Source organism: Andrographis paniculata, unplaced genomic scaffold (genome assembly GCF_009805555.1).
Source record: "Andrographis paniculata isolate CXL003 unplaced genomic scaffold, ASM980555v1 Contig35END, whole genome shotgun sequence".
Taxonomy (NCBI): Eukaryota; Viridiplantae; Streptophyta; class Magnoliopsida; order Lamiales; family Acanthaceae; genus Andrographis; species Andrographis paniculata.
The window spans coordinates 185414-205961 of record NW_026137568.1 but is presented as its reverse complement, the minus strand read 5'-3'; the positions used below and the strand labels follow the sequence as shown (position 1 = coordinate 205961).

General features: G+C 37.7%; 4 protein-coding genes across 6 annotated transcripts; 2 read left to right on the top strand and 2 right to left on the bottom strand.

The window, feature by feature from the left end:
• Positions 1-501: 501 nt before the first annotated feature.
• LOC127249258 (uncharacterized) lies at positions 502-13404 on the bottom strand. 3 transcript variants are annotated; one of them, XM_051271982.1, is made up of 26 exons: positions 13036-13404; positions 12749-12878; positions 12385-12481; positions 11756-12104; positions 11273-11427; positions 10734-10973; positions 10137-10246; positions 9966-10043; positions 9770-9876; positions 8863-8957; positions 8670-8785; positions 8350-8453; positions 8198-8275; positions 7749-7827; positions 7457-7625; positions 6918-6988; positions 5819-5899; positions 5656-5726; positions 5119-5215; positions 4971-5030; positions 4688-4742; positions 4192-4586; positions 2234-4102; positions 1571-2143; positions 1434-1492; positions 503-1280 (listed from the first exon to the last, which is right to left on the bottom strand). In XM_051271982.1, exons 4-26 carry the CDS (start codon positions 12097-12099, stop codon positions 1085-1087), a joined length of 5202 nt encoding a protein of 1733 aa, XP_051127939.1. In that variant the 5' UTR covers positions 12100-12104; positions 12385-12481; positions 12749-12878; positions 13036-13404; the 3' UTR covers positions 503-1084. The 3 variants fall into 3 exon arrangements, with proteins under 3 accessions (XP_051127940.1, XP_051127939.1, XP_051127938.1); XM_051271981.1 differs by having other exon boundaries at positions 12385-12478; XM_051271983.1 differs by lacking the exon at positions 12385-12481 and having other exon boundaries at positions 502-1280.
• Positions 13405-14139: 735 nt separating this feature from the next.
• LOC127249255 (small heat shock protein, chloroplastic-like) lies at positions 14140-15403 on the top strand. The gene is made up of 2 exons (XM_051271978.1): positions 14140-14709; positions 14838-15403. Exons 1-2 carry the CDS (start codon positions 14403-14405, stop codon positions 15302-15304), a joined length of 774 nt encoding a protein of 257 aa, XP_051127935.1. The 5' UTR covers positions 14140-14402; the 3' UTR covers positions 15305-15403.
• Positions 15404-16737: 1334 nt separating this feature from the next.
• On the top strand, positions 16738-17163 carry LOC127249028 (bZIP transcription factor 53-like). Its single transcript, XM_051271620.1, has one exon. The coding sequence runs from the start codon at positions 16738-16740 to the stop codon at positions 17161-17163; it is 426 nt and encodes a 141-aa protein (XP_051127577.1).
• A 904-nt stretch (positions 17164-18067) lies between these two features.
• On the bottom strand, positions 18068-20252 carry LOC127249026 (DELLA protein RGL1-like). The gene is made up of 2 exons (XM_051271619.1): positions 20238-20252; positions 18068-19870 (listed from the first exon to the last, which is right to left on the bottom strand). The coding sequence occupies exons 1-2, from the start codon at positions 20250-20252 to the stop codon at positions 18068-18070; spliced, it is 1818 nt and encodes a 605-aa protein (XP_051127576.1).
• Between the last annotated feature and the right edge of the window lie 296 nt (positions 20253-20548).

Sequence of the window (20548 nt, the reverse complement as noted above, 5' to 3'; positions counted from 1 at the left end):
TCAATTTTAATTGTGAGGAGGCTGCTTTGTTGGCTTGGTACCGGTTATGGTGTTAATTGTGGGTCAGCACATTGCAATTTTTTTACACACATGGTGGTTGTTGAAAACATGTGTTGTACATATCATACTATTATATGTGTGTTTCAAGCGCGCAATGGGTGAATATGTGTGGTATGTGAGACTTTAAGGCGTCGGGATAGTCATAGGTTCATCTCACATCACCAAGCTATACTTTAGGTGGCTGCAATGTACGAATGAGTTTAGGAATGATGTAGCATTACTCCAATTTTGGAGTGAAAGTTTTTAGTATTTTTAATTTTTTTTTATATTTTGTATAATTTTATAAATTATATATAATTATTCATATTGCAATAAATATGTCATTATTGAAATATTATATAATATAAAATAAAATAAATTAACATTATATTATACAAATATTTTTTAAGGTTAATAAGTAAATAAATAAAAGTTATGTAATTATTTAAAAATATATGTGAGGTTATAAAGTGTGTTGGAGTGTAGTTGAAATTTGGAGAAAATTTGAAAAAGAAATTGGACAAAATATTTTTTATTTTGCTTTTCTAGATCTCTCCTAATATGAGTGGAGTCTGCACAACATCTCCTATTGCATATTATTCATAAGTAACAATATTGAATGTGTAATGATTTACAGATCCATTAATTGGTGGTTTCATATGGAATGAGTTGTTATCGTGATTCAACAAAAAGACTCGTCAGATACCTCGAAAAGTAACAAGCACAAACCACTTGTAAATTAACTGTGTGTATATATATATATATTCTTCATTTGACAAGGTTTGGAAAGGGTTGCGCTGCGCTGTACATTGAAAATGAATTTTTCTCTGGTGGTGATTTCCCCCAGCAGTCAATTGGTTTTACTTCTTCAATCCAATACACAACTCTTAAAGGTTCTCATCTTCAAGAAGTACAATGAATATCTCCTCAACTGTCCGGGCAAACAGAGATCATACATGAAATAGGAGGGAGCCATGGTGGATCACGGGCAGGGCATGCTGTAGGGCTAAGCTCTGTCTACAAAACTGTGTTCGCTTCGGTTTAACTATACAGCTGAGAAAGTCTTCCGAAACCATTCAGTCAAGCGCTTAACTTTTGTTGAAGCCTCGGCATTTTTTCCAAAGTATGTTGTCACATTTGATATCATCACATCAACGTCGTGCTTCATCGCATCCAGACTTCTGTAGTAATTATTCTCTAATCTTGCTTGAATCAGATCAAGAGTCAAGGGCACTGGGAACCTGTGACATTCATATTAGTTAGGAAATAATAACATGTATCGTTTATGGCTTCAATCGAGCATCCATCATATACTTGCTAAAGCACATGAACTGATTTCGTAAAGGGCTTGATAGGAATAAAGAGAACAGTTGAGATGTGATGCAAAGACATGCCTGTTTATAAAATTTGCCTTCTGTGAAACTGGTCGCAATTTGTTTATGCCGTAATAGTCCTGCAACAGAAAGATTTGGATGTGAGATCCGTCTCGATCAGTCTGGCTTACTTTTACACCGAGGGAAGGGAGCTTTACCTGAACTTTGTTACCGGACTGTTCCAACTTTGCAAGAGCCCGAGTAAGCTTGTCCCTGATATCATCGTCTATATGAGGCTGCTCCCAGCGAGTATCCATATCATAGAGTTCCCATGGACTGTGATAATGTGTTTCAGTTGGATCACTTTTGTACTTTACACTATATCTTTCCCACGGACTATCAGGATATTGAAGAGATTTGGGCTTAACACTCAATATTCGACCTTCCCACCAACTCCCATCCTCCTCACCCTCGTTCTTCCACCAGACTTGGCACTTATCTCGGCAGGTCCAATTTCTGGCCATGGATGCATCATACCTACTTTTTTCAACAAGAAAATCTGGGAAACTAGTCATATCTGGCAGAGTCAACTTAAATGATTTCCCCCAGACATCAGATGATCGATCAACAAATTTAAGGGTCAATTTACAGCAGCTCTCCCCAGAACCTGGATGTGTGGCGTACTCAAGCCTGTCAACCTTACAGTACTCCACAGGTTTTATGTTTTGCTTAAGAGTTTCCCAAGGTCCCACATTCCTTGAATTAAGATGATCGATATACTCCTGATGGCCCTGGAATAAGAATAAAACCAGAAACTCGCTGACATAATTATATAATTATCAAAACTGCATAAAAATATATGAGAACAAACAATAAACTACCTGTCGCAAGTATACAACTTCATCCCCTTGTTGTGGTATATACCGAGATCCTTCCTCATGTGCAGATAACATCAACCAGGAACTTTTCCCAGCTTGGTTTGATTTCCTTGGGGAGCTAGACTCATGAACATGGTTGTTACCTCTCTTGTTTTTTGTGGATCTTAATCGGATGGAATGCCTGGATCCTCCTGCTCGCCATTCTTCACCAGAGTTCTCTTCACCAAGGCTAGGACTAGCATTATCAACATCAATTGACTGGTCTTCTGAGCGATCAAGCGGTTCTTTGAATTTAAAATTGCTTCCGGACACATTTAGATCTGCAGCACTTGACCTAAATCTAATAGATCTTGCTCTACGTATTCCTTCGGGTGGAGTTACAATTTCTTGTTCCAGTTGATGTTTTTCAACACCAGAGGTGCTAGCCTCCATGCTACTAGAGCCACCTTCTGGATTGTTTCTACCACGAGTAGGCCTCAACCTTTTATAAACAGCTTTGATAATCCTGTTATTTGAATCCATATTCAAAGAGTCTCGTACAATGAGTCTGGAAGAAGCTCTATCGACAAGATCCTCTGGTTCTGCCACTCCATTTAGATCTTTGTTATCGGAGCATGGTGTCCTGACACCATCTGCTGGGAGTTGCGACTCTTCTTTCTCCACAATATTGGAATTTTCACATATTGTATCACTTTCAGCATTGTCCTTAACTGGACGTGCAAAAGTCGCTCTGCAAGGCCTATCATGCTCACTTAGAAGAGTACTAGATTTTATTCTTATCTTTGTCAAAATAGGGGCGCCACTCTCTCTCAATTTATGGAGGTTTTCGGTTTCGTTTACACGGGGACTAGAAGGCATTATTGTATTTGTGCCATTACATACTTCATGAAGTTGACTTGAGGTTGTATCATCCTTCTTTACCCCATCCAATGAGGAGTTTCCATCAAAAATTTTATCTCCATCCAAACTGGTCTGGTTGCAAACATCATCTTCCAAGTTTCCTACCTGATTTTCAGTCCCAAAACTTGGGTTCTCCACCCCATGCTCTTTGACAAAATTCAAATGGCTGTTGGCAATAATTGCCCCTTTAAGATGTTGATCAAGAACTGAACCAGATCCTGCAGGCACACCTGCTGATGAGGGTTCTCCCTTCTTAAACCTCTTAGCAGATCGAGCCTTAACCCCTCCCCATGTAATTGAACTACCAGCATTGCACCCTCCAAGAAGGTCTAAATGATTTTCAGAAGGCTTCCCTATCTTTCCTTTATCCTTGTTATCACCTTCAATGCCACATTCCTCTTGCGATAAGTTAATATTTATTTCATCCATTGTTGTAGGAACTGTAGATGATGATCCAGCTATGGCTAACAGGTTTTCACCCCATTTAGATCCAGAGGATTGTCCAGACACAAGTTTACTTGGATCACGATTTGGCAACTTCAGAATTAATCTCTTCTTTGTTTCACCTTTCGATTGAGATTGAGGATAAAAATTAGGCTGCTGTTCTACACCAGCACTGTTATCCAACGATAATTCTTTTCCCTTGGAATTCTCATACCATTCATTTTCCAAAGATACGTCAGACTCTTCACTTGTGAAGCTTGAGTCTTGTAAAAGAGACCCACTTTCAGATGAATTACCAGCAGATCCATTTATATTTCCATCTGTCGATGTCCCTGTGATCCGAGAGAACAGATGCAGAGCATTTCTGGCAGCAGCTCTCTGTGGCCTCAAATTTGATGGGGACTTCTCTCTCCGAGATTTTCTAGCCTTTCGGGGCTTTCTGGTCTGGTTCTTTGTATTTAAATTGTCATCCGACTCATCCAAGTTCTTCCGCTTTACACGCCTCCCAGAAGATGTCACAATCTCCACCTAATCGATTATTAAAAAAAAAAAAACTGTTGGAACAAATTACAAAAAATGCCATTTTGGCACAACCAAGCCACATAGAACATGACTACCTTCTGCGTCTTTCTCTTAGATCTGCGCATGCCATCTCTAGGCGAGTCCTGGTCGTCCTCACTGTTCTCTGAGCTGCACTCTTCCTCATCATTAGAATTGGAACCTAAACTTTGCTCACCCCCAGATGGGTAATCTTCTGTTAGGTCATACTCTGAATCATTATCATCACTATGTACATCAATTTCTGGTCCCCAATCCACTGGATCCAAAAACTCAGGTAGTGGAACAAATAATGCATCCAAGTCCACAGCAGGGAGCATGTGATGATCAGGGTCCACATTAAAATCTACCCCAACAGCAAATCTAACAGATGGTGGGCGCCACTCAATTCCAAGGGCTCCTAGCCTCCGTTTCTGGTACATGCTTTGATAAGGCTCTGGATACGGTATCATTCCTTTGCGATTCCCAACAAAAATACATGGTGAAATGTTATAAATCAATAATTGAGCTGCAGGTAAACTACTACAAATTTTGCAAAAGAGTATCAATTGGTACCGGAATCACAGAGGAGATCTTGCATATTCCGTCGATAAGGAGGGTATTGTGTTTCCTGTATGAATGACAAAAGCACCACATTGATCAGGCTAAAAATGCCTTAACGAGCATATTAAATTTAAGAATCATTCTTCTGTCCAGATGCTAAGATCTGTAAGTAATAGAGTTACACATCACAGTGAACAAATTGAAAACTGAATTTCTGATAATTAAGATAGGAGCACTTGTAGTCTGTTGTATGCTTGTAAACCTAAATGATCATCTCAAGGATAGAGAAGATGACCTGGTCAAGGACATTTCCGTATGTATCTTGAACAAGAGGACGATAATCCCCTAAAAAGAACTGTCAGAAAGAGGTTATCAATATCAGCAATTCAATGAATGCAGTCAACTTTTTTCCCCTTTTTTTTTCATAAAAAAGGCTACATTACCTGATCATATTTAGCATCTCTTTGATATTCACCCTGCCCAGTGTTCAATATATACAGTTGTCCCACATCATCAGACAGAATGATAGATGTCCCATCTCTGCATGATCAAGAAAATCATATTTGAAAAAACATTGAGGGGCTACACATTGGCATCTTGTATATAATAAAAGATTGACTCGGCAAGTGATTTGCATTTTCCATGTTAAACTGCAATTCATGATTGCTAGCTAAATCTACAAGGAAAAATATGCATTTAATTTGAAAGAATAATCTAAAGAACAGTCTATCTACAAGGGGTCTCCATTGGATTTTAACTTTTTTTCCTTTTTTTTTTTTATTTTACTTTATGAATGCAACAAACATATTCCAAGACATGTAGATACCTCACTTTATATCATACAAAATTACTAGATAAAAGTGTGCTAAAACTTTTGATAAAGTTATGAAGCATAAATAAATGACTTAGATGGCTAGCAAAATCCTAGCAACAGAATGAGTACCAAAAGAAGAGTGAGTTTCTTATTAAAAAGCACTCACGGTGAAAACTTCCCATCAACCAGCTTGAAGGGACCAATTTCATATGTACGAATCGGTGTGCCTTCCCATATCTGCTTAATTAAATAGGAAGTCATGCTGGGGAAAAATATGAACAGAACAATCGTTTGAGATACACTTATAAACAAGAAAGATAAAAACTCACATCCCACACTATGGTTTTCCCATCGTATCCTGCACTCATTGCTATTCGAGGATTGAAAGGATGAACATCCAAGACATAAGTCTACAAAAATTCAGATTGGAAATAGATATAAGTCTACAAAAATAAAATTACCTCAACAGATTTATTATGAAGTACCCCAAAGAAAATGTATAAGTACTAACAACATGAATAAGACTGACTGCACTAAAGATCTCATCGATAGTTCCAGCATAAAAGGTATTAGTCACTGCCACCCATACACCAAGCGCCCATGAATAAGATAGGTTCACTCAACATTCATCATCCGAATAAAAAGTACTTGTACACATTGACAAAAAGCTAAGAAAAGTTGCAGACAGCAAAAACATTGGTTCATAATTGATTGATAATCCAATAAGGTTTTACATAAAACCGTGTTCAGGGAAAACTCTCCAGAAAAGATCATTATGGAGACAGAGCTTCCACACCAAGATAAAATTGGCCAAACTAGTTCACATTCCATCCTTTTTCTTGAGAATATTAGGAAAAAAGAAGAAATAATAATAATAATAATAATAATAATAATAATAATAATAATAATAATAAAAATGAAGATGCATTTTGTGTAAATAAACAAGAAATATATTCACTTCATGCAACTTTTCCATGTATCAACAGCACATATAAGAAGAGATAATGCTTCAAAAAGAAACACAAAACTATATAGCTTAAAAGAGCACTTCAAAGATCCGTGCCACGAACTTGTTAGGTTAACGTCCCACGAAACAAGAGTAAAATAATGCAAATATCATCATTAGATGTTGCCGAAAATGTAACTATCAAGCATGTAATAAATAGTCTATGGATTCAACAGAGATATAATGAAATAGTTGTTCAGTTCTTAATGTGATTTGAAGTTAAAATTAAGATACTTTGTTCAATGTTCACTTTTTAGAATAAACATACATTCAACCAACATGCCACCAAATGCACTTTAAAACTAAAACAGAATGCCAAATCAATGTTTATAAAATAAAACTACAATGAAATGAATAATAATAGTAATGGCAATATAACATGAGAATCATTCACATAGATCATGTCATGATAACTGGCTTACAGATTCAGTATGACCAGTCAGGGAATGCACTAAGCTACCATCAACCGCATTCCACACGCATATTCTGCAATCTGAAAATAAATGAAACACCATTATGCAATGCATTTACACATGGAAGTATATATACACTCAGTATGCACAGCAAAGCTGCTTGCCAAAGGAAACATTCTGTGTGCTTCTAATTCCTAAGAAGCACCTAAGAAAGAGTCATTTCTTTCAGAATAAAAGTTGAAGTATATCCCATCCCACACAGAAATAGATGACCAAAAAAAAAAATATAGTACAGGGAGCATACAGGCAGTATTGGCCCAGAAGCCCATGCATACAATTGGCAAGCAAGATAGAAGGAATTTCTATAGCACATATAAAAGTCATTTCATTCAACTCATTAGCAATTCATCTTATAACAGTTGAGGATTCATCATGGATTTAGCAGTTAATAGTAAAAATATGACACCCAACTGATATTCACGATGTGATGCAATGTCTGTACATGTATTCATGCCAAATCAATTAGATACATAATGCTTGGAACATACCCATGATAGCTGCAAGAACAAAGCGATTGTCCAAGCTCCATGTAATCATATTTACACCACGGGGAGTAGGTAGGATTCTTTGGCGGGGGCCTCCACGGGGTGGCTGAGGAGGCATAGGAGGAGGTGGAACTTTCAGGTGATATGCTCGTATCCACCTCCCAGTCTTTCCCTGAGAAGAGAAATGTACAGATTCAGGAAAGGGTGCAATTTTAGGTGGATGAATAAGCAGGAGAAACTTAGATGTTAAAAGTACAAATTTTCCTATACTAATATAGTACAGCATAGAACTCACATGGGATCTCCGTGATCTTGGTATCCAAATTATTGCACTTCCATCACGAGAGCAGGTGACAATATTATCGTGATTAAGCCTGAAAATCAAGCAGCATATATTCTTTTTAATATTTTTTTTGAACAGCAGTGCCTAAACTCTTCACAGAGATGGAAGAAAAATTAGTACTAGTCCCATTATTTACTTGATGAGGCTAAATATACATTAACATACGGTGCATTCATCAGAAGAATTGAAATAATATATTGGCTCGTCTTCAGGAAAATATAACTTTCAACAAAAGCAGCAAGTGGATTTTCTCATTAGAAATGAGAAGAGTCAGAATAAAGCTTTCATTCTGAAGATGTCCCACAATGAATTGGTAAGTGTAACTAAAATGTAATTTCTACAAGAAAATAGTACAACTGCTTTCAAATAAGGATATACAGCAATCGATGCGATAAACACACCATGTATTTCTGAATTTTGGTACTGTGTCTTCTCTAGATGAATCAGAGGAACAAATCTGAGCAGCTGCCCCACAGCCACTGCATTTCATCAGAGGAAAACACATAAGCAATACCCAATAAACCCAAGAGCAAGAATATTAACTAAGACAAACCTGAACTGCACATAGTTTACATCATTCTCATGACCAGCTAAAACATCTATCTCGTGACTGGGTTGGTCTGAATCATCTGAACTGGATTTACAAGCATTCCATACCTGCAGGGTTCCAAGAGGAGAAAAAGACTTCAGCACTCCAATGACAGCAGAGTACAAAGTGTAGTGTTGAATAAAGACAGTAATTTTCTATGGTGATTTGATGAACATGGATGCAGAAAATATATCATATGTACTGTGATCCAGCATAGATGGTTCGGTATAAGAAAACACCAAGATCATTAAACCACACATTATTTAATTAATGAATGAGTATACCCTTGCAAGAGTATCTGAACTTCCAGTGACAAACACAGTTCCACTGGCATTGAACGCACAACAGAAGATCTGGTGGGTTGGTTGAATAGTGTTGGACGAGGGAACATTGTTTCTCCCTAAAATATTCAAATCATATCACTTGCAATACTGAAAAGTAATATGAAAAATGAATTCAATTGATCCAGCAACAAACCGGCAGGAGAATCTGAAGGTTTCGGTACATATACTCGTGGGGTGAACTGTGAATATCTAGCATCCCAAATTCGACAAGTTCCATCATCAGAGGACCTGCCACATATGAATGATGTTTAAAACCCAAAGAAAAGTAAGTATGTGCCTTAATTTAAATGGAACCAAGTAAATAGAAAGCTTTAGAACCTGCAATGGAAACAGAATCACAGTCAAATAAACCAACAATATTGGCATGCACATATCATAACTTCAAACGGATACTGAGAGGGCTGTCATTTTTCTTTTCTTTTTTTTTATTAAAAAAAAAATCATACTGTTCAATATACCGTGTCCAGTTTCCCTCCAAAAATCATCACACCCATTCTCACCTCAAAATTTCAAAACTTGAAACAACTCATAGCACCAAATAAAAAATTAAAAAAAAAAAAAAAACCAAAACACAAGTAAATACACAAGGGAACAGTAAATGATGCACAGAGATAAGATAACAGCAAAACTATGTATGAACAAATATATTAGGTAATTAAAAAATAAGAGTCCATAGTTTAAAAAAAAACAAATAAGGAATAAGCAGCCAATTCAATTGATGACTTGACTAATGGTCTGCGGAACTTATAAGAACAGGTTTTTTTCATTGGCATGGAGACAAATCCAGACAGCTTGCTGTTTGCATACAGAAGATAGTACATCTGTAAACAAAGCAATACTTCTCAGTAACAGTACTTCAATTCAGCTCTTGACGACATATTGCAAAAGAAACTTCAGTAAGATATATTATAGCCTATCACACTATGCACTTGTGTGCATACAGATTCTCAACTTTGTGAGCAATTGAGCCTAAACCCCAAACTGTACCTGATTCAAGAAGGTCAACAGAGCACATGATTAACCAAAACTAGAAGACTTACGATAGAAGTTGATAGAAAGAGCCTGCTCTTGGACTGAATGCAATCGCAGTGACAGCTCCTGTGTGACCCCGCAGTACAGAGATAGGTAATCCATCAGGCAGGCGCCACTGTCATTAAGAAAAACAGATAATGATTCACGTAGCTAATAAGATGAGATAGATCAGGGGAAAAAAGTAAAAACACTAGGGGAACTCACAACTCGAATTATGCAGTCATTAGAAGCAGAAGCCACTAAAGTGTTGTTGATATTGACAGCCAAGTCAGTGATGTCACCCTTGACGCAGAAGACAGACAGATGAAATCAAAATATAACTGAAGAATCAATAATGCATTGCCACAGAGACTGATAGTATGACATTTTACTCACTTCATGACCTCGGCAGCTGGCCAAGCAATATGCAGTTTCCATTGACCAAATTTTGACCAGACGATCATCAGAACCAGTTATGACATATCTCCCAGATCGATCAAATACAGCTACAGGCAAGAAAAAAATTAAAAAAATAAAATAAATAAATTTCTGCATGACATAGAAAGTAAATCTAATGTATGATGTAGTTTAGTGCTACAACAATCTGAGCCAGCCTGAAAGATGGTATAATATTAGAGACTTTGAAATGCTACCAATTCAACATTGGGGAAAAAAAAAAAGATAATAACATTTATTTTTTTATTTTTTAAATGAAACTTTCATCTTTATTCAATTAGAACACTCTCATTTTTTACGAAGGAATCATCCAAGTCCTAGGTAACCAAGCAGAAGAAAACACACAGAAGTATAAACTCAAGCAACAACACTGTTATCCACAAATCAGTATGTTCAATCACAATAAGAACACATAGACCAAGTTAATCTACTTAAGAAACAAAATAAGAATTACTATGTTTTATAGAATGTTTTGTTATCCATGACAGTAGAATACAATGAAAGAAAATCTAATTATATTGACAATTTTCATTTTACCACAATAAACAGCATTCCTGTGTCCCCTGACACTTTTAATATTCTGCATCTTTTGCACCATTGTGGATGGTTTTGCAATTGCATAACAAGCAGCACGGGTAGATGGTGCACGATGATGCCTAGAAAAACCACCTCCAATTTCTCTTAGGCTTAACCCATGCACTTGATCTGCCAATCTGTGAGGCCACCGCATGTACCGAGGAGGATGTTTATCTTTCTTGTCCTTCTTGTGGTGATCACCTTAGCATAGGAGAACTATCAGAAATTTCCAAGAAATTAACAATAGCACAGACAAAGGAATGTATCATCTCCACTATTAGTTTTAATAAAGTACTGGTGGCAAAACAAAGTACTGGTTAAGTTTGTGTTCATTTTAAATGATGTGATCCAAACTATTTCAAAATAAGTGCCCCAATGAGATAAAATAAGCTAATAGCATTATTCAAATATATCCAAAAAAACCACCATATACTAAAGCAATGGGGAAAACTATATCAAATACTAAAGAAATGACACCTCATCAAGCTATAATTACATACTTGCCAGAAGTGAAAATGATCCAGTTCCCATGAGAGTTGGAACCATAGATGCATTCAGTGCATTTCCACCAATCAAACCTTGTGAAGGAGTCGCTGCACCTAGGATTAATTGCTTCAGAAGCTTTACTAAGTGATCTTTTTCAACATGGGAATGCCTAAAAATATAGGTTGAATTGTCATCACCAAGCTATGGTAGTCCAAATCAAGAAAATGTGTATTAAGGATGATTGGCATTAAAAATTCAAGAAAAAGTGTATTAAGGGTGATTGGCATGAAAAATCCTAAAATTCGTGAATGCTCAGTGACAAAAGTTTGACATAGATTGAGACACACACTCTCTCACTCTTGTAAACACATCCATCGAAATATTAGAAACATGCTGAACCCCACAATACTTCTGAATTCTACTGGAAGAAAGACTATATCGTATCAGTAATAGTAGAATAGCTATGATGGTTGATATATGAAAACCAAAAAAGTTACCTCTCCACCAGATTATTATAACTTAAGGGAAATGAAATGCCATCATCATTTTCATCTCCACTGCGCATCCCACAGCGTGAATACCATGCATGGTATCTTCTAGGTAAAAGTTGGTGCTCCAAGAGTTCATTCCATAACTGACCAGAGGTCCTCTGGCATGGTCCAGCCGAGAGGAAGTGCATAATCAGAAAATAAACCTCTCTGAGGTCAACTTCCACATCAGCTTTGACATTTTTTTTCTGTAAATCTGCTTCATTGGCTTTGTTTCCCTTATTGGAGAAAGTCAAGGATTTAATGTTGGCTGAAGTTGGATTACCCGGGGGAACATATTTCCTAAGAGCCATATGACCTGAAATTGTTTGACATGATCAAACCCTTCTTAAAAACATGAGTGAAAACTAGTACTAACTTAATGACAGCACATTGAGAAGATATTTGATAATTAGATGTAAAACTACAAGCAGGGGGGGTGGGGGGGTATGGAGGAGCTTTATAAGATTTTAAATTACAAGATGCTTTTGGAGTTTCCAGTATTAGATATTATTAAGTGTTCGAACAAAACAAGATAGCTATGAGATGTTAGTTACGGCGGCGGGCAGTTGTGTAAGGTATGAAAGTTAAGAACTTACCCTGGAACTTAAAAATTAGGTAGTAACTCTATGATCACGAGTTTTTTTCTTGTAACTTTTACCATGTAAGTCAGATCTTTTATCCTGGCACTGCCTGCTTCGAACAAATAATGTTATGTCAACAACCATCATCGACCATGTGCATAAAGTAGGATAAAAATGTTTTCTACCAAACACAGAGCATACCCGAAATCATACATGGTAAAAAGTGTAAGATCAGTTGGCAATATATACCCAAATTTATTTATTTATTTTTTATTTTTTTTATTTTTTATTTTTAATATGAGGATTGCAAAAACGTAGTCAACAAATAATGCAATAGTTCGAACAATCAAAGAGAGGGAAGCATCAAACAGAATCATACTTGTCAGTTTCTCTGTCCAAGCTAAACCGAAAACTTAAATCCCAAAACCCCGGGCAAGAATCTCCCACTGGCCTGGCGCTGTACCATTGAAAAACAAAACCCTTCAAGGCTTAAAGCGCCACATCTCAAACTGCCAAAGAAGGATAGAATAAACCATCACAATACAATAAAATTCAGCCAATTGAAGATCTAATCCGCAACATATATACACGGCCGCAAAATCCCTGACACACAGAATGTAAACACTCAAAACTTCCATTTGCAGGGTCCCAAATCGATATATTTACCTGAAGTGGAGTGCCTCGAAAGAAGGGGGCAATGGGGCTCGCAAGTGAGGTGAAGAGGAGAATAAAGATCCAATTGAAGAAAATCAGAAAATCCCTGTTGATATCTTTTGGTCTGGCTGTAGGGAATGTGAAGGGGGCAGATGAAGAAAGGAAGCAGAGTGGAGAGCTTCGGTTGTATTTGAATTCCTCCTCTTAATTAACCATTAGATACATTGAGGAAGTTCTGAGTTGTTCTTCTCACAGAACGCCGCAGTTTTGGTTTTTGTACGAGAGAGGGAGAGAGGGGGGGGGGGAGAGAGAGAGAGAGAGAGAGAGAGGGAAGGGAAGGCTTGTCGAGAGAACGATGCGGTTTATATGTGTGTGTGCGCCTATGTGTATATCTCTTTACGCCTCGCCTACTCTGGAGGAAAAAAATATATATATTAGAGCGTCGGATATTTCATTTTGCTCCTCGTATTGTCGTGAAATTCAGATTTACTTGTTTGACTTTTTTCTGTGACGGAAAAGTAATGGAGTATTATTTGAAAAAGGAAAGACTCCCAGGTTATTTTAGTCAATCTAGTACTATTAGGTTTATATGCGAAATTCATATTAGATTAAATTAATTTTAACAATTTTCCTAAATCCATTAATGTTATATATATGTAGTAGTATTTTTTTTTACTATAATTTCTTGAATTTCTTAAAAATTAGTGGTAGTATCCAATATCCTTTTTCTTTATAATTTGAATTAAAATTAAGAATGTGTTTTTGTGAAGTTTGATTTGATTTGGTTTTTTTGTTTAGATTGTAGTTTGAATGATATGTTGTGTAATATTGAAACATCAGAGATTTATTTATAATTTTTTTTTATAAAAATATATTATTTTTTGGTAAAATATTAAATAAATTTACTATTTAAGGAAAAATACCAAATACATATAAAACAAGGGTTTCAAATTTGTAAGTTTGTTTAGTTTTTGTTTGAGAGTAGAATTTTCATTGGAATATAATTTATGTATTAGGCATGTGCTTTCCTTTCCCCGGACTGGATCTGAACCGGCCCAAATCGAAGCCCAAATAGATACGAGCGTAGAAATATTATACTATTATATACTCCACCGGAAATGAAAATGAAGGCGGTGATGCAAAAGAACAAGTCTTGATTCTCGACAAGTCCAGAAGCACCTCAACTGAACAGACAGACGCCCATTGCATCCATACTTCCAGAGTTCTCCAGAGTTTTTCTTACACACACACACACACACACATTTAGCTTTAAATGAATTCCTCCATCCCTCTCCCGTGCCTGCCTTGAGCTCAGCAATCAATCTAACAACAAATTCTTATCCGGCTGCTGTCAGAAACAGAAAACAGGAGGATATTACATGATGACGATGATGCTTTGCTCGCCAAGCCCCTCCTCGGTGGCTCCTCGCTCCTCCTTGTCGTCCCAAGCAGGCGCAGCCCCTCCATTTGCTCTCAATTCTCCTCCTCCCAACCTTCGTCTTTATCCAAGATGCTCCCGCTCCAAGCCTCTAACTTGGCCAGGGACAGGAGGAGGAGGAGAAGGAGGAGGAGGAGTGGTCAAGGCTATGGCGTCTGAGAACAGTGACAATCTCGATCATTTGCAAAGACAGAATAACAAGCAGCAGCAGCCCAGGAAGAGAGCATCCCCGCCGCCTTCCCCAATTGGTAATCATTACCATTATTTCTTCACGCAGCTTTTTCCACTCTCCTACTTTCTTTCTTTCGTTGATCCATTTTCACATATATTACTAGTGTGTCTGTGTGCTTGTGTATATATACATACATACATACAGGTTTATGGGACAGGTTCCCGACGGCCAGAACAGTACAACAAATGATGGAAACCATGGAGAGAATGATGGAAGATCCGTTTGCATACAACAGCGGATGGGCATCGCCTTCAGCGGCTGCGGAGCCCAGTGGAGGGTACAGCAGGGGAAGGACGCCATGGGAGATCAAGGAAGGCGAATCGGAATACAAGATGAGGTTTGACATGCCCGGAATGACGAAAGAGGATGTCAAGGTTTGGGTGGAGGAGAAGATGCTGGTTGTCAGGGCAGAGAAGCTGCCCAAGACTCAAAGTGGGGACGATGAGGAGGAGTGGTCTGCTAAGAGCTATGGCAAGTACAGTTGTAGAATAGCCCTGCCTGAGAATGTGCAGTTTGAGAAAATTAAGGCTGAGGTTAAGGACGGTGTCCTGTATATAATTATACCAAAGGCAACTAGCAGTGCCAAGGTTTTTGACATAAATGTTCAATGACAGACAGAGATCATCATTTGATCATCAAGTGGCCTGCCTGACTGCCTGCCACAAAAAGAAACAAATCAAAGATGAATAATGAGAAATGTTTTGCAGTTAGTTTTTTTCCCTCCTCTTATTTGGTTTGAGTTCTTCAATGCACAACCTCTTTTTCTATAAAAAAAAAAAAAGGAGGGATTAATTGAATGAATTGAAAATGTTAATGTAAAAAAGCTAGCTTGCTTGCTTTTGAGTGGCAATAATCAATCAAGCAATCTGCTTTGTTTTTGTTCTTCTCATTCCGTGAAACAGCATCCATGGATATGGAACTTGTTCTGGTTATGAGAAAGAACCTGAGGCTGAGTGGTGTTTTGTGGAAGGGGATTAGGAGTTGGGGGACAATTCTAGTGACAATTAACATATAATAAAATAAAATGAAGTGCATGGGATGGATGATGCGTGATGATTTGTTCTTCTTTGATTATTAATTATTTGACAAGCAAGTAATCATAGACTTTTTCAGGAGATTATCATGAAGTAGAAGTTGTTAACTTGAGGTTTGACTTTGCAATGTATCTGTGGAGGACAAGTAGTAAATTATAACAAGGACAAAACAAACTTGTTAATGTGTCTGGATATGCCTAATCTAGTGGTAATGGATGAGCAGCAGATCACACCATAAATTAAATTGAACACAACTTCTTTCATTTATAGGGTGGTCTCTTTGTCTCAATAATAAAAAAGCAAAATAGCAAAAATACAGTATGAATGTACTCGAATGAGAAAAAGGATGTTTACAGTGATGATGATGGTAAAAACTAAAAACAGCCTCTTAAGTTTAAAATGCACTTACTGCCTATTCCTCACCCCCAACCCTTTTGATTTGTTTCAATTGTCTTATTTTACAAGTCAACATCAAGAAGATGATAAAGATAAATTTGTCCCTCTACCTTTTTTTTTTTTACATTTCTTTTATTAAAAAACCTTATCTACATCACAAGTTTTCAATATTATATACTACAATTTTATTTTTTTATATATATGGATTATGTGCTATCATTATCCTCGCATCTGTCCAACAATTCTTACCTAATGTGTATGCTTTTGGAAGTGTCTATATTTTCTTCAGAAAACTTTCATACATGTATAAATAAATACAGGATAACCCTCAAAATCCCCACCCTCAATTTTCTTCTGAACCATCTCTAGACTCATTTACAAGAATCCAATCCAGTCCAATCATCTCTTGGTTTGATAAAATGATTGCAGCAGCAGCCATGATTTTTTTCTTGCAAAAGAACCACTTTTGAGATGTGTGGTGGCATAGCTGCATTTCTTTGCAGAATAAGGCTGCTTCAATCATTCTCAGTTGTTTTCTTGTATTGGTTTTATGTGTTCTCTTGAGCCCTTCCTTTGCATCATTCACAGATTTCCAAATAGTAATAGTAGTAGTAATGTCTTCTTGGAGAATAACTAACCACTCAAGTTCTTCAGAAGATGATCTAAGCCGGTACGCATCAATCACAGATGAAAAGAAGAGGAAGAGGATGATATCCAACCGTGAGTCGGCAAGGCGTTCCAGGATGAAAAGGGAGCAGCACATTAAGGATCTCAATGATCAAGTCACATATTACACAACCAAAAGAGCTACTATACTTCAGAAGATGGACAGAGTCGAGGAAAGCTATGCAGCCATTGCAGTGGAGAATGAAGCCCTCAGAATGCAGGTTGATGACCTGACCAAGAGGCTGCAGTTGCTCGACCAATTTTTGGTTTCTTCTAACAGCTCTGACACCAAATGCTCTGGAAAGGATATCCTCCAAGTGCCTTCACCTACGCCATGGCAGCAGCAGCAGCAGCCTCTTTTCAGGTCTCGATGAGATGCACCCCTTATGTTGAATTGAATTACTTTGATGGCTTGTACTCACTCACTCACTCACTCACACATGCATATGCTTGCATGACATTTTTCCGATACATATTTGCATTCTGCCGAAAATATTGTAACAATAATGTCTTTATATATAGAATGAACCAAAGGTTTCCAAGAAGTATATGTTGCTGAGGAGGAAATTTGTCTGATTCTAACCTTTTGTTAGAGATCCTCTCTTAGTATTCGAGACTTCCATTGTTGTCGCAGGAGGAGGCTTCAAGCTCTGGATATAGATGGAAACACGTTCTTTGTTCATATTTTATAGTTTCTTTGAATACTCGAGAATACCTTTCTCTACATATGATATGTGAATCAATAGAAGAAGTGGATCCTTACTGAATGCTCTCAAGCTGATGATGCTGTTAAATCATTTTCAGTGAATACAAAACAAGGTGGCCTTGAAAATGAAATGAAAGATAAGAATAAATGTTGCTGTCCTTGGAATAGATTATGCAGGGAAATTCAAAACCATAAGGAGTTTGAATTCCATAAAATCAATGAACTTAGTCAATAAGATAATATAATTCGAACAACCCCAGCAGATTGCGTAAAGAAAATTATTCTATTGAACCTCATTGACAAGCAGTCATGACAAATACCTGTCCTTCTCAGCAATCACATTTTCTAAGATCATAGAGCAGTTGGTGGTGGAATTTGTTATTTGGCATGTGGGGAGGATGAGTTAAATTTTAATTTGAATCACAGAGAAATGGTCAAATCCATCTCATTGTCAATAGTATAATCAATCCACTGCAAGCTGCAGCAAACTTGAACTGAAAATAAGAGGGCAGCTCAAAGCAATTGGGAAGAGATACACAATTGGGACAAAGCACGAAGATAGTCCCCAAGTTCTAATCCTTTTTCCCTGGTCGCCGACGATGGAATCTCCATGCAGATAGTGAAGTAAGCGGTGTTCCTTTCCAACCGATTATGAGACTGTTTCCATTCAGACCAAGTGTGCAAGAATCTCCAAAGTTGACCTTTTCACGGGTTAAACTCGCGTGACAGAGGGCCGGCCTGCTGAACTCTATTTCTACCATGCCTAACCGTGAAAAGAATTTCTTCCAGATATTAATGGTGACATATCTGATGTTTCTGTCTTCTCCATCAGTTGCCACAATGTTTCTTATGGCAGGGCTTAAGATTTCTGCTTCAACTACTTCTCTATCTGAAGCAGCGTTCTTCAGGCATTCTTCCAAACTATCAAAATAGGCACCGTAGAAAAAAAGAGCTTCGACAAAACGGTTAACAAAAACTGGAGAATTAGAATTTGATTCAGATTCGGCAATGATCACAATCCGAGGTTTGGTTTGCTCCACAGCTCTTATCAGTCTCTCCAGCTGATGTGGCTTGGGAATCATAGTTTGTAAGAAATAAGCTGCATGTAAAACAACTGCTTCCCCGGGATCCAGATGAAAGAGGTTTTTCCTACTATTTAAGATATCCTCCAACATGACCACATGGAAAGAAAAGTTGAGCTTCAAGGACTCTGCCATGCTTTTCAGACGACGATACACCTCCTCAAACTGTGATGTAGTTCCTACAGTGGTTACCCTGATATGTTCAATGGGACATTCGGATCTTGATGCTAAAGCTTGCATCAGAAGAACAATTCTAATGCCACACCAGAGTTCCAGGTCAATTATATGAACCTTTGTACTCAACGATACATGGTCCATTATGGTTTGAATACAAGTGAATTGGGAAACCTGAGCAAAGGGTGTGTGTTTAAGGAATGAAACAGCAGCAGGGCTTGAGGCAACCGTGTGGAATGAAAATTTCTTATTTTTTCCAGTAAATCTTCCAGTTTCTCTGTCGATCTTCTCATGAAGAGCTTCAGTGAAATAGTATACCAATCGTTGGATGGCACTCGTCTTGCTAAAACTCAGCTTACTACATTCTTCAAGAAGCTTACCTGCACAGATGTACTGCTGATTGCCTACTTTCTCCGCACATGTCAGCAGGTCCTGGACAAGTTGAACATCTTTAACATCCTCTATCCGGAGGCCCAAAAAAGAACTGGCATATGGATGGTTGATTGCAGTGAGATCAGGGGTAGTTGCAGAATTGAACTGAATGAAATTCCCTGCAGCCAACTCGATGATATGGTTTATCGACAACGGCGAGGTTGATTCAGGCCATTGCTCTGAATCACAGAACTGGCCCCCAAACTTCTTTCCATGTATTGCAGAAGACCTGCTTCTGTAGCTCTTCAGAATTTCTAGTGATGCAGAAGGAAATGTAAAGGATCTCTCAGCATTTGAATCAACATGCCGTGAATCTTGAGATTTGGTGCTGGAAAGAAGTGCGGTGTCGTCTCCAAATGTTTGGAGTGGAGGAGATACAATATCATGAAAAAGGTCATCTAGACAATCCACATGAGCTAGATGTCTTAGTTCTTCCTGATGATATATTGAGTTTAGAAGGTCATAATCAGCAATATCCTCGATCCCCAGAAAGCACGAACCACCGTCATCATTTAAGCCCACTTCAGCTCTTTTCTCATAAGACTGAATAGAACTAAAGTCGCTCATGGCCTCAACAGAATCAAATCTGTTTCCCTGAATTTCCTTTTGGCATTTCAACCCAGATTGCATAGTAATCCTTTGAGAAGTTGCCTGATCTATAGTGCCAATCTGAACAATCCCGTGCGACTGTTGATGGCTCAGAGATCATGATCATGATATCTGCACTGCAGACTTGTTGAGAGTGACATTAAGCAGACAAGCACAAGGAGACAAATTGACTAGATGATCAATTTTCTTTCGATGTTATTTACTCATCCGGCTCATAGGACACAGTGATTCAGAACTGTGCTATTTCTTTGGATGTTATCATCAATACATGTTGAAACAACCAAAAGTCCAGCTGTTGATCATTAGAAACAATGTTATCCTATTCCCAAGAAGAATATTTTGTCCCTTAGTAATTTAGCATTTCCCAGGATATTGACATGTATTGGACTTTAGCTATCCTAGGACAATCAAACCTTGTATAGAGTGACAGACCCAATGAATTTACCTCATCCTTCTGCATTGTTACAGCCCCTCCGGTGGCTCAGTGAGACTTTGATGAGCACAAAATGTTTGGATAAGTTAAGGACTGGATGGAAATGTTGTGATCCCCCACCATAAGAAAAAAGAGGAATAGCAGAGAGAGGACAGGGGTGAAGAATGAGATCATTATATGCCAGCATTGGATTGCTTAAGTCACGCAATGCATCGACGCATATATTATGAGCTAATGATAACTTAGGTGTTTGCATAACATAAATCTATGTATATAGCACAGGAAATTGTGGAGGCAAATAAATAGTTCCTTTTCTTGAGTAA